Below are 15,984 nucleotides of genomic sequence, written 5' to 3' on the forward strand. Positions count from 1 at the left end.
TCTTTGCACATTCTCATTTGTAATACCACTAGGTATTATGCAGTCGTGAACAGAGGAAATGGGTCAGCCTCTGGCTTTCAAGTACAGATGCTCCTTGACCTAATGATAGGGTTAAATCCAGATAAATCCACTGTAAATTGAAGATACAGTAAGTAGAAAATGCATTTAATACACTTAACCTACTGAACATCATAGCTTAGCCTAGTTGGTTTCTACAGAATGTGTACTGCTTTTGTACTATCATGAAGTCAAAAAATCCTAAGTTGAGCCCTGGCCGGTTTGGCTCAGCGGTTATAGTGTCGGCTTGCGGTCCAGAGAGACCCGGGTTCGGTTCCCGCTAAGGGCACGTACCTCGGATGCAGTTTGTCCCCGGCCTTGGTCGGTCGTGCAGGTGGCAGCCACTCGATGTGTTCCTTTCATGTCGATGTTTCTCTCTCTCTCTCTGTTCCTCTCTCTCCCACTCTACCTGAACAAAAAATGGAAAAATGTCCTCGGGTGAGGATTAAAAAAAAAAAAAAAAAATCCCATGTTGACTACTGCAAGTCAGAAACTATAGTTTAATGAGCATTTAGTACATAACTGCAAAAGGGAAAGGAACTCTTTGAAGAAGTGGAGTTTTTCATTACTTGGAAAATTTTTACTAATTGGCAGGGTATACTTGGAATTTGCTTACTGTGAATTCACCAACAGCTCTATGTAGTAACCAAGTTCCTTTTTGCTGATGGGTAAAATCAATGATTTCTTTTTATCAGTGTCTATTGTACCTCTTAGTGTCTTTTGTCTCCTACACAAATGTGCTAGAACTTCATTTTTATTCTTATTTGCTGAGACCTAGATTTAGAAATAACCTTAGGCTTAAAGGATAAGGATTTTGTTATCCATAAATGGCAGGCAGAAAAAGAAGTCACCTTATTCTTCTTAACTGTTCTCAAGTCATGGGAAAAGCAGTCAGCTAGTGACCTGTGCATGCGTCCTGGGCATGGTGACAAATCCGCAGTACCAAAGTGCCTTTCTGAAATTTGGTCTAGGACTTGCACTGAATACAATGTCCTCCTCTTTCAGGAAACTGGCAGGGGGACAGCTGTACTCTTGTCCTGTCTCTTGGGAGGATAGCATTATGCAGAGGTGCTCTTATAATTGTCACTCACTGAACGGCAATGCAGCTGGCCATGTTGTACTCCCCGGGGACTCTAAGTCAAAGGAAAAGCACCATGGAGGTGGGAAAACAAACTTTATTTTTCCCTTGCTCTGGTGACTTAATACTCTGGCACTTTAAAATATGAATGCATTTCCAGGAGCTTGTGCTGCGTTATAATAAGTGCTATAATAACACCAACCAGAATCTTCCACTAGGGTGGTCTGCTTAACTATACACCCAAGAAATTGTTGTGTATGTACTAGTTCAGATATGGGTTTCAACATTCTTACCAATAACCAAAAGCAAACAACATTCAGCTTCATTTATACTCTATTGCCCTGTCACTTGTGGAAGAAAAGATGTACCCATTTCTGTTAAGAAGCAGGGCATCTGCATTTCTAGGCAGCAAAAATTCTCTTGGGAGCATCACAGCAGACTGTTTCTTTTTATTTTTAAATATGTTTTTACTGATTTTTCAGAGAGAAGAAAGGATAGGGAGAGAGAAACATTGATGAGAGAGAAACATCAATTGGCTGCCTCCTACACGCCCCCTACCAGGGATCAAGCCTAAAACCTGGGAACATGCCCTGACCAGGAATCGAACCGGTGACCTCTTGGGTCCATGGGTCGACGCTCAAACTACCAAGCCACACTGGCTGGGCCAGACTGTTTCTTTTTACAAGTTATATAAAACCTGCAGGCAAATATTCTCTGCACTTTCTCCCTATTTTACTTTACCTGGGCTTACACAAAGACAGATATAAACAAGTAAGTTCACTGCAGTGTACAAAAAAACTTTTTGACCTTGTTGACTGGTTCATTAACTGATCTGGAGTTTTTTCCACCCCAAGCAGTTACCAGTCAAACTGAGGCAATTAAAATATTTCTCCTTAAACTACGAGCCCCCATGTATAAGAAGTGCCTACAGAGAAATTTTCTGTTGTGGCTCGTGGGTGCTGGGTGGGCATCCTGCCTTAAGGCAGATGGTGGATTTTTTTTATACTTCCTCTAGGGTAACTTCCAGCCTTAGACTTCTTTGTTGAGACAGGTCACTCTGAAAAGTTGAAATAACACCAAAGCCCATTGTAAGGTTCTCTCTACTGAGATGCACCATCCTGACTGGATTTCACAGAAGAAACCCTTTACTCACGGTCATTGCACAGATCATACAGGCATAGACATTAACATGTGATTAAATCTATCACCTTTTCCTAGGTAAGATTCAAAAATTGAAAAATAAAGAGAGGGGAAGTGAAAAGACAACCCACAGAACGGGAGAGAATACTTGCAAATCATGTATCTGACAAGGGACTTGTATCTAGAGTATTTAAAAAAACTCTTACAACCCAACAAGAAAATAAATAATCCAATTAAAGTTGGGCAAAGAATATGAATAGACATTTTTCCAAGAAACTATGCAAATGGCCAATAAGCACATGAAAAGATGTTCAACATCATTAGATAGCAGGAAAACAGAAATCTAAATCTCAGTGAGAGAGCACTTTGTACCCACTGGATGACTTTAATCAAGAAGACAGATGATAACGAGGGTTGGAAAAGATGTGAAGAAACTGGAATTCTCATACACTGCTGGTAGGAATGTAAAATGGTGCAACCACTTTGGAGAATAATCTGGCAGTTCTTCAAATGTTAAATGAAAGAGTTACTTAGCAATTCCACTCCTGAATATATACCTAAGAGAAATGAAAGCAGTGTTCACACAAAAGTTTATAGCATTATTATTCACAATAGCAAAAAGCAGAAACAACCCAAATGTCCACCAACTAATGAATGAATAAATAAATGTATTCTATCCATATGTGGAACAGTACTGATAAATCTTTCAAGGATGAACCTTGAAAACCCACTGAGACCTTTTGAAAATCACTTGCACTTTCACTCAGAGCTTAATAAAAACCAGTGTTTCTTTCTTTGTGTGTGTGAATCCTCACCTGAGGATATTTTCCCAATGATTTTCAAAAATGGAGTGGAAAAAAGAAAAGGATAGGGAGAGAAACATCGATGTGAGAGAGACACACGGGTTGGTTGTCTCCCACAAGACCCTGATGGAGCAAGGATAAACCTGCAACCCAGGTAAATGCCCTTGCCCAGTAATCGAACCCATGACCCTTTGGTCCAAGTGGTTCTAACCACTGAGAAAACTGGCCAGGGTTATTTTTTTATTTATTGATTTGAGAGAGAGATATTTATTGTTCTACTTATTTACACATTCTTTGTTTGCTTCTGGTATGTGCCCTGACCAGAGATCGAACCTGCAATCTTGGCACATCAGGAGGATGCTCTAACCAACTGAGCTACCAGGCCAGGGCCCAATTTATCTTTATTTTATGGTTTGGTTTTCAAAAAATTCTCCTGGAGACATAGTTAAGAACTTAAAAAAATAAACACAAATCCATCTCCATATTAAAAGTAAAGGTCGTACCTAAACATATCTTTACACATTTACATATGAAGAAATACAAAAATAATTTACAAAGGCCAAAAATGGTCCTAATATATCAGAGGAGCATATCTGTAAAGTGCTTTGAGAGGCTTAAGCAACAGCAGAAGATCAATGAGATTACAACTACATCCTACCTTTCACTGGAGTATGGCTAATTAATTAATTAGATTAATTACAGAACAGTAACACTATGTACTTGCCTTAACAAAAACTATTAGTTTTGAGGAGTATTACCTCCTTTCCCACTTTTACTACTTCTCATGCTTCCTTTCTCAACTGAAGCCATCTGGGTCACAAACATTTTGTGAGCAAACACCTCATACCAAATATCATTCTTATCTTTTTAAACAGTGATTATCCTTTATCTTTGTATTAAAGCACCCATGTCACAAGAATTAGCCCCTGAGCCCCATATGATATTGAGTTGAAGTTGATTGGCAATGGACCCTCCCTGTTTGCGTGGGCCATTTAGCAATACTACAAACCCAGCTTCTAATGCAACATAGCAAATGCACAAGTAAATATATAAAATACACACAAAACCAAATTAGGCTTATTGTTCAATCATTTTACTACTGTGGGGGCAGGGTGAAGGGAGGGAGTCCTGATGCTGTCACCTCCAGTTCCTCAGTGCCAGGCTTCCAAGCACTTATGATGTCAGAAACATCAGATTCATGTCACTGTTAACACAAATGTATTTTAATTCATCACCTGCCTGACACTATTTTAATGAGAAGCAAAACACAACAAAATCAGAAAAACCACCTCTTTAAAATTCACACAGTGAAGATTTTCTGCAAGGCAGTTTTCTACTCTATGTGTGAAACCTTTCTTGTTATGACTCACTGAAAATTAAATATGCAAAACTCCAAGCTGAGCTTAGTTTTGCCTGTGCACAGAGACCTTTTTACTCTCATTCTTCGAAAACCTCATTTTGGATCTTGCTGCCAACACCAGAGAGAGGAAAGCCGGCCAACAATTCCAAATATAACATGCGGAGGCAAATGCTACAGAAATCTGTCTGACGGGAAGCAACCATGCTGAGGTCTGCTGAGGTAGATGCACTTCTCAATCAGACCGTTTTGGTCTCAGTCTGGAACAAAATGCCATGAGAAAGCAATCAGAGGAAACCATCCAATTTCCAGTCAGCCTCATTATCAATGCCCTATGGTACTCACTTTATCAGTGAGAACAATTCTATCCACATCAAACAGAAAGATGGGTCACCAGCAACTACAACTCCACCAGCTATTCTCTCTCTCTTTTTTTAACTGATGTTTTCGGAACCAGTCCATGGAGACCAGTATTTTCAGAAGACACAACTTATAACATGACAATTATAATAAAAGTCAGGTTCACCAGAGAACACTTAAAAGATCTCTCTTTCCAATTCTCCAGGGGCAGGTTTAGTAACCCCTGCTACCACTTTGAATAATTGATAACCAGTTAAACTTTGGTAAAATGATTACACTATCACTTAGACAAATATGAAAACATCATTAGCTTCTCAAGCTTAATTCTTTAGTGAAGTTACGGTACTGAGCACAGGAAAATTCATTTCCTCACCCAGATTATTACAGAAAGCCCAGAAATAGGACTCCCAGTCTAATTGGGAGAGGACTGTTCTTCATATAAAGTACTGGCCCCCGAGGAAAGACAAGACAATTAAAACAGCTTATTTGACCAGTCATTTCCTTCAGCAGTTTATCTTAGAAAAATCTCCTGTGGTTGTGGCTGTCACTAAGCCCAGGAGGTAAAGTTTGCCTAGAATCACTTCTGGAACTTTTTACTAGATCCGGTTCACTGTGAGGCAAGCTGGCAAGGCACACTGGAGACTGAAAAAGGACTTGTCTCAGAGCTTTGAATGGAGACCCACAGCAGCACTGCAGTTATGACCTACGGGGTTTGCAAAATTCCATCTTCACTCTTGTACATTTTGTACATGAGGAAAGTTATCACACTATGCTTATCTAAATAATCCAGTCTTAGCTAGTTAAAAAGGGAAGCAAGATAAAACATAGCCATACCTTCTAACCTCACCCCCACGTGGTACAAGAAAGCAATAATGGGACAAGTTAAGGAGAGCACACTCAGGAATCAAAATTTTCTGAGACCATTAACTGCTAGACCTAGACACTCTGGTTGAGATGGTTAATGAAGTACTTCACTTGTGCTGGAAAGAACATAGGGTGGGAGGCAGGAAAGTGGGATAAGCCACACTCGAAAGAATGCTTCCTGCCTTTGTACCAACATCTCACATGTTTTGTGATTTACATAATAACTCAGATAAGTTAATGGTACATTCAATACCGGCATCTTCAAAGGGAAAACTGGAGATGTGAAACAAGCCGTGCCTCATTTACTAGGATTCTCAAATCTCTGATTACCAGTTCCCATTCATGGTCTTATAAAAAATATTAAATGAAATGCACAGTCTGGGCAAGTCTGAATCTCACCAACAGCTTAAAAAAAAAAAGAAAGAAAAAGAAAAAAAGCCCCCCTGCCCCCAGCTACAGGAAACTGTTAATTGTACAACTTGACAAGACTTAGACTCATCTAATGAAAAGATTCAGAGATTAGATTTCAGAGTTTAAAAGCCCAATGTCAGGCAAAACACTACACCTTTCCCATGCCTGATAAACAAATGCTTTATTAAACAAATGAAACTAAAAACAATAAAGAGCTTATTAAATTCTAACTCAATATGGGATCACTATTCTTGGTTAACACTAACTTTATCTTAGAGGTAAACATTAACCCAAATTTAAAATCAAACAATCTACAATTCAGTCCTGGTATATATATCAAGTAAGCACAATAAAAAAATGTAAGCAACTGGGAAAAACTGGTGAGAAACTCAACTTATTCAGGTACAAATTGCTTCCATTCTCAAGAATAGCGCAGGAAACTTTGCAGAGATGTTTTTTTCTCCAGGTGAATTAATTACAAGTTATAGGAAGCACAGAATAAAACCCAGACCCTTCTTGCTGGTATTAGTCACTTCATAATAAAAAGTTTAAAGCTAGCAGCAAAGCTTCCTCCAGGATAATCATTTTCGTCCCTGTATTACAAGCCAAGATGGAGCACCCTCCTGGACAAAAGTATCTTGGGATTGGTAAGGGGAGCTGCCTACATAACTTCTGACCACAGACTTAATTTGCCCAGTATCAATCACCTGTTTAAATGCTCCAAAACCTGCAATTAGTACAAATATATAGTAGGCACTATTCCACAAACTGAGAAACTGAATTTGAATGGCACTGTGTATTTAAGGAAAACCTCACTTTTTATTTTTTAAACAGAGGGCTAAAAATGACATGAAAAAACGGGTGGGAACACACCAAACAGCCCCTCTCCTACCCCTCTCTTTGCAGCCTGTCTTCTTTCACAAATGCCAGCCTCAGTCAACTGTTGCTGAAAAATAGAACGAGACCTAATCTGGGTTTCCTGCACAGACATGGGATTTTTGTGGAGGGCAGAGGTAATTTCTCCAAGCAGAAACTGGAATACAAACTCTTCTTGGCTGGATTGTTCAGGGCTGAGCTGCTGAGGAGGATAGGATCAAGCAAGGGGCCTTCAACCCAGGTCCCTCCCTCTCTCTTCGGTATCTCCCCTCCCTCCCCTCGAGTTCAGTAAGGAGCGGGGGTGTAAAAAGAAATCCACAGCTTTCCATCTCTCTGCTCCTAAAAATGTCCTCACGGAGCCACCGCATACAATCCAGCCCCAGCAACAATGAAGTTTGCAGTGAAGGGCTCGCCAATCCAGAGCGGATAAGTGAAATCGGCGCCCAAGGGCAATTTTAATTGTCTAACCCGGCCCGATTTCCTAGGAGGCGGCCGCGCAGGGCGGGGGAAGAGAGAGAGGCAGCTCCGAAAGGCAACAGGGGGCAAGCGACGGCAGAGAATGGGGACCAAAGCGGCGAGATCCCAGTCCCGGCCTCCGAGGAGCTTCTGCAGAAAGGACTCAGGGGCTAACCTCACCGTTCCCCAGGAGACGTTTGCAAATCATATATGCAGCCAAAATGGCGCTGAGAATAAAAATATAATTTAAAGGCAGGTCGCCATATTGTAAACAGAGAGACGAGAAGAGGCGGACTCGAGAGACACCCTCCATGATTCCTTCTACAGCTGCAAGCGCCCTGGTGCAGGGTCCCCGTGGTCTAGACCAGGGCAGCTCGGGCGACAGGGTTCCGCGCACCCACTCGGAGCAGAGCCCAGCCCGGCCGGAGCCCGAGGGCGGCGGGCGCGCGGGGCAGGCGAGCGGCACAGGGCCCAGAGCTCCTCCCCTTCCTCCCCCGCCACCGCCGGCCGGCCGTGCCCTGCCGGCTCAGTCCCCGCTCCCTAGTGACTTCCAGCCCCAGATGGGGCTCTCCTCACTCCTCCCAATCCCCACCTCGGGGCCCGGACCCATCTCTGCTCCTCCCCCCCAAACGGCCAGATCCCGGCAGACACCTGGGGGCGGGGAGGCGCTCGCCCCAGCGGCTACAGAAAGTCATCTAGCGGCTGCAAGCGCCCGTTATTTTGGCAGGCAGGGGTAGGCCGGGTGAAGGAATGTGCCGACAAGGGTCCGCCATGGGGCTCCAAAGGGGTCCGCAGACCTTACCAGCACTGGAGGTGGAAGGCGGCAGGGCAATGGTCACAGCACAGGAGATCACCACCTTCTTTGCAGCTATCGCAGCTGTCGTGGTTGGTGGCCCTGCCGCTTCTCCGGGGTTCCTTCTCAGGCTTCCGACTTCGCTTTTCTGCCTCGTCCGTCTTGGGGGGAGCCAGCAGAGCTTGGATTTGCTGCACACACATACAAACGGCGTGTGTGCACACTCGGAGATCCCGGGCTGTCCGTCGCCCCCCCGGCGCGGCTTCTCCGTCACCCACTCCTCTCCCCCCTTTTGTCCTTCTTCCTCCCATCCAGGCAGCTCCCAGAACCTTTCAGCCCCCGGAACCAGGAGGAGCCCACCCTAACCGTGTTCCTCCAGCACAACAACGAGAACAGCTTCTTCCAAATGGGGAGAATCGGGGTAGGGGGATGGGAAAAGGGTGCGCGGTTCTCTGCTCGCCACTTCCTTGTATGGACAGTGGGGGACTCCAAAGCCAGGCTCGGGAGAGGCCTGAAGCCCGGTACCCGGACGTGCTGGGGGAAGCACAAAGGGGCAGACAAGAAGGGGGTGGGGAGGCCCACCGGTGCAACGAGATGGAGTGGGTTGGTGCCTTGGGTGAGCAAATCGAGGACGGCGGGTGGGTGAAACTGCTGCAAACGTCCTCGGAGGCTGAGCTCGGCCCCCTCAAATTGCAAAGATGGGAGAGTCTGGGTGAAAAAGAACCCCCCTCCTCCCCTGGCCCTCTTGCGCTGCGAGCTCAGGACTGGCTTTGTGGGGCGGAGGGCGGAGGTTCCCTCCCGGCGCTGGGGGAAGGGGATGAGGAGGGCAACTCTTACCTCCATCAGCCCCCCTGACGTGTCCAAGTCGTACACGATCGTCTTGGTCTCCATTTTCTCCCACATTCATCCACCTCCCGAGCTGGGCGCTTTCTGCTCGGGCCCCCCCAACCCCGGGGGGAGGGGGGAAGCGGGAGGAGGGGGCGCTCCTGACCCCGGCCCCCCTTCTTTTTTCTCAATACAGGTCCCGACTTCCTCGCCCTGGCTCCCCCCCACCCCCCGACCCCCAGTCCCCGGGACGGCAGCGTCCTCCCTATGGGCCGTGAGGGGGGAGCGGCCCCTCAGCCCCGGCCCGGCGGCTGACTGCACGGTGGGTCCCGGCTCCGGGGGGTCAGGCCTCGGCGGGGCCTAGTCCCACAAGCTAGAGCCGGCGCTGGCGACCGCTGGTCCGGCAGGGAAGGCTGGCGGGCGCTGCCATCCCGGAGTTGGGGGGATCGGAGGGGGGGTGAGAGGTTAGGTGAGGTTGTGGTACGTGAGGTGACTGCGGGGAGGGTGATGGGGGGTGGTCCCCGGGCTCCGCCTCTCGCCGCCGCCGCCGTCTGCGTCCCGGCTGCCGCGCACTTGGCGCAAACTTACCGCGAGCGCCCGCAAAGCCACCCGCGCAGGCGCCCGGGGATCGCCGCTCGCCGCGCGCAACCGCAGTGACAGCCGGCGGCCGGGCTCCCGCGCAGCCGCAGTGAGGGGGTACCCCCCAGCGCGCAGCCGCGCTGGCATTCTTCTGAAGCGCCGAAGCCCTGGCCTTTCTGCCCTGCGCCAGCGCACTGAGATAAAAGGGCGGGACCTGAGGTCTCGCGCAGGCGCCTGGGAGAGCTCGTAAGGGTCACAGCGCAGCCGCAGAAACATGGGGCCTCTCCGTCCATTGGCGTTTATGTATGGACCAAGAATACGCAGGCGCGTTGAGAATGGGTCTCTCCCGCCCTCCAACAACAGTGCCGCCTCTCGCGCAGGCGTATTGTCACCTGCAGGCCCTAACAAGAATGGTTCTCCTTTCGCCATTTTGGTAATGGGATATAGACTAACATGTCCTTGGAAACCACAGGCATGAACAGGAAGGATTAAGGTGTTGTGTTGACTAGAGCTGGTAGGCTGTCGGTGACAGCAGTACTCCTAGAGATGTTGTACTGGACTGTTTGGTTCCGGCGTCAGGTGTGGCTGGACCAGGCGCCATATTCTTAAAAAAAGAAAAGAAAAGCCATCGCGACGTGAAACGATGCTTTTGGTGTCGGGTTGGATGGCTGCTGTTCCCACTTCCCTCCCACTACCAGCAGTTAATTTTAGCCTCAGCATCTCTGCCTTGCGTAGTGATGACACCATGGAGAGTTTTGCATGCCTGTTAGTGCCATCTTTTGATTACTGTCCCTGAGAACTGCTCTTCAAGAGGAAGCCCAAAGCGAAGAGTTTATGATGTTGACAACGCCCAGCTACCTGCCTACAGTGGACTTCAACTCCCAGTTTGCAATGCACAAAGGATCCAAAGGGCTAACGGGAGCGTATTGCACCCTGGGAGGAAGAATCGCGATGGGTCTGGTGGATTGTGGGAGTCGTAGTTCTATGTGCGTGCGATGCACTGTACTGTAGGATGGACTCCGAGAAAGTGATTGCCTGCTAGGAAGGGATACTTTGGAGAGCAGAAGTGCTGTATGCTGGGGGATTTGTAGTGTGAAGGCCTCATCTCGAGTTCTGGGAGTGGCTTCATGTTACCTCCGTGGCGCCCACCCTTCCCCCTGTGTATCGCCTTCAGAGATGGCCAATTATCTGCCGACTGTAGATGAAACAATGAAGAAGGGAGTCGCATCATTGTGCTCGACCCTAGGCATTTAGATGGTATTGTTACCCGGTAGCTGGGTGCTGATCACTTTTGAGGTATACTTAGCATTCTCAGAAGCATAAAACTGGAAAGGGCTTAAAGACCATCTGTATTGATCCCCTCATTTCCAAATGCACAGAGGGGAGTGGTGATTTGTTAGTTCAATTTATGGCAGACCGAGGAATGAAACAAATTTCTTGATTCCCAGGCCAGGACACTGTCCAAACTGCCTGTGAGGAGTTGTTGCTGCTCCTTCTTTTGGGATAGTGAGGAAGATGAGTTAGATAGGTTGGTATGACAGTGTGTGGTCTTAGGTTTCTGATGATCCTCTTGGTGCCTGGTAAGAATGATAAGGTCATGGGCCTTACCATTGCCCTCTACCAAGCTCAGCAAACAAGAAATCATAGTAGGTATGGGCCAGAGATGTGGCCCTCAGAAAGAGGAGGGCTGAGCTAGGTGTATGGAAGGGGCCAGACTTCATCTTATCTGGGGCTATATTTCATGCCCTCAGAAGGTGGAGCCTCATGTGCTCTTTCTTACTGGCTTCCTTCCTACTGTTCACGACCCAGCTGTGTTGCTGTTAGCCTGAAGGCATTATAGGGCAGATAAGCCATTTGCACAAGCCCAGTGAGCAAAGATTTACTTTGATCAACACCATCATTTGCAATTGAGAATTGGAGCAGGCTGTGGACAAATGATGGAAATAATACTTGGCTCTGTTGACAAGTGCCAGGAGAACTAATCACTTCACACACCTTTTTTGAACTTGGAGGGTGAGGTCAGTCCAGTGGAGCCAGGAGTTGGTGCCACCTTGGAGAGCTCCAGCCCTGGCTATTCAAGGCGTATTGAGAGAGGGTAGGTGGGATATATATACCTTCAGAAGTGACCTCTTGTGGCTAATCTAGGCACTGCACTTTGCCAGGACTGGAGCCTCTCTATTCTTCAAGGTGGCCTCTGCTAGAGCCAGGAGGTGGACAGCCATGAGTGGTTAATACCTCCTTGTTGGAAGATTGTAGAAACAGAAGGTGCTGGCTGCTGTTGTTATTTCCTTCAAGGATTTTGTCTTTTGGCTTCTGAGTTCCCCTAATTCCTTGTTGCTTGTTTTTTGCTCTTATTCTGGAGGGCAGCCATGCAGAGCACACTCCATGCTGTGGATCAAGGGTGGGCAAACACTTTCATTTCAGGAGGTGCTTGGGGCCATAGGGAATGGGCACAGGGACTGGGAGGGACCAAACTTCGAAAACTTAAGCTGATTTTATCCAGCCACCTCTTTCCATAGTCCACGAATAAGGATTTTGCTAGCATAGGAGCCAAACCTCAAGCTTTATTGTCCTTGCTCCTGACCGTATGGATATTCTCTGAGGCCAAGAAGACTAGAGCCTCATGTTTAGAGGTTATCTCTGATTCCTATTCCAATTTCCTGAGTCTTGCTAGCTAAGAAAGAAGAGGTGTGTCAGACTTTCTGGGCCTTGTCAGCAATACAGTGACATTGAGAAGGGGCTTGGGAGTTTGCCTCCCTATAGTTCTGGATCTGGCAAAGAGGGAGAAATGAGACAGTTGACTTTGTGGGCTCTCACACTCCTGTGACACCATCCACTTGGACCTCACATTTCATTGCCATCTGTTGCACCGACCTTGTTGGGACAGTGATCTTTGTAGCACCTGTAACTGGTTTTTGCTAAAATCTTGGGATAATTAGTTGATGTGTCCAGCATGCCTTAGGGTCCTGAAGTCTATATCCCAGTTATCTCCCACTTCCCTTCCCTCCAAGAAAGCACCAGCCACCTGGCCATTGATTATTTGTTGTTGTTTTTTTCCAAAAACACCATTTTATTAAGGAAACAACAGAAATAGAAGATTGTTCTCTGGCTGGAGGCCAGACCCCATATAATACATTACATGTACAAAATGGCCTATTGCCAGCTCCTGGACCTCTCCCTGGGCTCCCTGTCCCCTTGTTTCATGCCATCTTCCTCTACCCTGAAACCTCTGCTCCTCTCCAGAATATGCCTGCCCACTTCCCTTACCCCAAGACGGTGGTCTGGAGGGGAGTCTGGCAATTGGTTGGGGTTAGAGGAGGGTCTAGTGGGAAAGAGGCTGCCAATCAGGAGGCAGTCTTTCTCAAGATGTAGGGGAGCAGTGGGGTTTCCTGCTTTGGTGTGGAGCATGAGTGCCTGGGGAAGCCCAACCTGAGCTTGGGTAGGATTCCTAACCCCCTTAAGATTCCTTAGAAATTGCCTCCACTGGGAAGGGACACGAGTAGAACTGTCCATTCCCAGGGCCATAGAGAAGGACTAGAGACTTCCTTGAGGGGCTAATGTTGGCATGCCAGGACTACCCAGAGGTCACTATTGAGAGCAGTTTTGGCCAATGGTGATGGCCTTGTGAGGAGAACCCCGGTGCAGTTTCTGCCGTCATAAAGTTAATCCAGTTGCATGGTGCTATATGCCAGGGCTGGTGGTAGTCACATGGAGAACAGTGCTCCCACTCTGCCTGTGAATTCCAGGCTGGAGGTGCAGGGCATGAAGGAGGGTCAGGAGAAAACTGGTTCTTGATGTATATGCTCCAGCTGTGTTCTGCCCAGAGGCAGATGCCCCCTGACTTGGACCCAGGGAAGGGCCCTAAGTAGGCAGTGGTACCAAGAAAATAGGCCTTGGTGGGCATTGCAGGCAGAGAAGGGCACAACTTGAGGGAATTAGTGGCATCTCTTCCCAGGTGGTATATACAGGAGGTGGAGGGATAGCAGGAAGCTGGGAGCTTTGCTGCTGGGCTGTGATGCAGGGCTGAGTTGGCTTCCCCCTCCTAGATGGATACTTCATATTCTCTCATCTCCTGCAAAGGAAAGAGACTGCTGGGAGTTGGAAACTTGTATAAAGTTTGCCAGCCCATAATCCACCTTCCCAAGGGAAAGGGAAAGTGCAAGAGGACTTAATAGGCCCCTCAGGGGTACCTGCCCAAGGGAGCATAGAATTGGGTCTTGGATAGGTTGTTAAGGTTGGCATGAGTACTTACTCCAGTCTCATAGGTTGGATTGTCAAATGCTGACTCCACGGTGATTCGGTCGTAGGGGCGGGGTCGTGTTCCAGGCAGCTGCAGGGGGCTTTTGCCCTGGAGTCTATGGGACAGAGAAGCCTGTAAGGCCAGAGTGCTGGCCAGAAGTGAGTTAGGTATGCAGGGTAGGAAGGGAAGCCAGACTCACCTGGAGAAATAGAGGTACACACCTCCTACCAAGAGTGCCATCACTACCAGTGGCAGGAAGATGGCAGCTGCAATGTGGGCAGCATCCAGGGTGCTGGAGGCAGCAGGCGCCTTGGCAACTGAAAACACAGAGGGTGGGATTGGGGCAAAGGTCTGTCACTTAAAGCCTACAGCCCCTCACTTCTGCCCAGGGGCATCCAGCCATCAGCTACTTCCAGGTGGCTGGGGGCAGGAAAGGAGCTTTTTTCCCCAGCTAGTCCCAGACTTTTCTCTTCTTCTACCCTCCCTCCTTGGGGAACCCAATGGCCTGGGATCTGGGAGAACCAGCGGAAGAGACTACTTCCCTGGCCCTCAAATGTGGGGGCTCACCATCCAGGCTGCGGCCGTTGTAGAACCCTTCCAGAGAGGCTGGAACAAGAGGGGAGGGCCAAGGGCAGTGGTTGAGCCCAACAGGCCAAACCACTAAGGCAGGGAGTGGGCTGATCGTGAGAAGGATTTGCCCAAAGATAGCCCACCCCAGAATTTGTCTTGATGTCACCAAGTCAGGAAAATCTGGCAGAGACTGGGGAGACCAAGGGTGACATTAAGGGGCATGGGCAGGGTGTTCTGGTTCTCAATGTCTGACATCTTTGCCAGAGCAGCCCTATGGGCCAGGCAGAGATCTGGGGTGGCACTCACCAGCCCTACAGATGGGTGGGGGGTCACTCCAATGTGAGGGGTGCCCAGGTACACACTTGATGCTGGCTTGGCCCTTCAGCACATAGCCAGGAGCACATGAGAAGTGGACAGTAGCCCCCGCTGGGTGAAGCCGCTTTTCAGGACTGCAGGCACCATTCTCTGGAGCACTGAGGCCATGGCATGGCTTGAGCTGTTCCACTGCGAAGCAGGCAGAGCCCAGTGAGGGCGCCAGGCCCCTAGCTTCCAGAGGCAGCTTTTATCAGCTACCAGAGGCTTCCCCTCCTTCCCATTTGACACTTACAAAGACATTTGGGGGCCCGGTCACTCCACTTAGGACTGCTAGCTTGGCGGTCATGGCAGGTGAGGATGGCACTACCCGTCAGCACAAAACCTTGGTCACAGATATACTGCACGGTGGCCCCCACAGGAAACTTCGGGCTAGATATAAGGCGTCGGCTGTGCTCCACGTCCCCAGGGTCATGGCAGGAAGTCACTGATGGTAGGGGGTCATGGGAAGGAAGTAGCTCAAGTAGAATCAACAAAAGCCAGTCCACCCTGACTTTGTTCCAGGCAGCCAACATCTTCATGCCAGGTAGCTCTACCCTCTAGTTCTCTATCACTACCATTTTGTTGGTGTATCCCCTCATCTGTCCCCTTCCAATCCAATCCATGCTAGTCAACAAACATTGATTGGCCATCTACCAGGAATGAAATACTTGGAGTACTTAGTAGATAACCCTATGGAAAGGTATTGTCTCATTTCACAGATGAGGAAACTGAGGCAATGGGAGGTGAAGGAACTTCAAGAATACTAGCTAATAACAGCTGGAATCTGGTTCATAGTCCAAGAGAGAGGCTTGTAGTTTCCATTGGGGAGGGGCATATAGGAAACAGGTTCACTCACCCCTCTGGCAGGAGGGCAGGTCCTCACTCCAGGTTAGGTCCCACTGGCACATAAGGACACTGGATCCCACCACCTGGTAGCCAGGGTAGCACTGGTAAGTGACGACAGTGCCATGCACCAGCTCAGGCTGTGATGGACTCTTCCAGCCATTGGGGATCTCAGGCAGCTCTGGACATGTGTCATTGCGGGGCACCTCTAGGGACACAGGGGCAGAAAGAGGCAGACCCTCAACCAGCACTGAAGCAACTGTGCTAGCCTCCTTCCCCCTGAGGATACTCGGCTCCTGCCAGTTTGTCCTGGGCCTGGCCTGGACAAGATCAGCAATTCATTCTCCTCGCTCAAGGGCCCTCCTTATTTGTCGCTGA

At 48.3% G+C, this 15,984-nt stretch overlaps 2 protein-coding genes across 9 annotated transcripts in view; both read right to left on the reverse strand.

Moving 5' to 3' along the window:
* The window catches only part of PHF12 (PHD finger protein 12), a 43,525-nt gene extending 33,865 nt beyond the window's left edge, over positions 1-9,660 (reverse strand). For 3 of the 6 annotated variants that reach the window (XM_036269839.1, XM_036269842.1, XM_036269840.1), the window contains exon 1: positions 2,652-2,918. In XM_036269839.1, the coding sequence (XP_036125732.1) occupies positions 2,652-2,722 (71 nt within the window). In that variant the 5' untranslated portion in view covers positions 2,723-2,918. Of the gene's footprint in view, positions 1-2,651; positions 2,919-8,204; positions 8,387-8,777 lie in introns of those variants that run through there. The other 3 variants (XM_036269837.1, XM_036269838.1, XM_036269835.1) reach the window with 3 other exon arrangements.
* A 2,988-nt stretch (positions 9,661-12,648) lies between these two features.
* Positions 12,649-15,984, reverse strand: part of SEZ6 (seizure related 6 homolog) — a 44,527-nt gene continuing 41,191 nt past the window's right edge. Inside the window, exons 11-17 of one of the 3 annotated variants that reach the window (XM_036269378.1) lie at positions 15,620-15,814; positions 15,017-15,208; positions 14,716-14,913; positions 14,407-14,445; positions 14,039-14,156; positions 13,852-13,954; positions 12,649-13,671 (exon numbers count right to left, since the gene is read on the reverse strand). In XM_036269378.1, the coding sequence (XP_036125271.1) occupies positions 13,642-13,671; positions 13,852-13,954; positions 14,039-14,156; positions 14,407-14,445; positions 14,716-14,913; positions 15,017-15,208; positions 15,620-15,814 (875 nt within the window). In that variant the 3' untranslated portion in view covers positions 12,649-13,641. Of the gene's footprint in view, positions 13,688-13,779; positions 13,955-14,038; positions 14,157-14,406; positions 14,446-14,715; positions 14,914-15,016; positions 15,209-15,619; positions 15,815-15,984 lie in introns of those variants that run through there. The other 2 variants (XM_036269377.1, XM_036269376.1) reach the window with 2 other exon arrangements.

The sequence above is a fragment of the Molossus molossus genome, unplaced genomic scaffold (genome assembly GCF_014108415.1).
Source record: "Molossus molossus isolate mMolMol1 unplaced genomic scaffold, mMolMol1.p scaffold_m16_p_19, whole genome shotgun sequence".
Taxonomy (NCBI): Eukaryota; Metazoa; Chordata; class Mammalia; order Chiroptera; family Molossidae; genus Molossus; species Molossus molossus.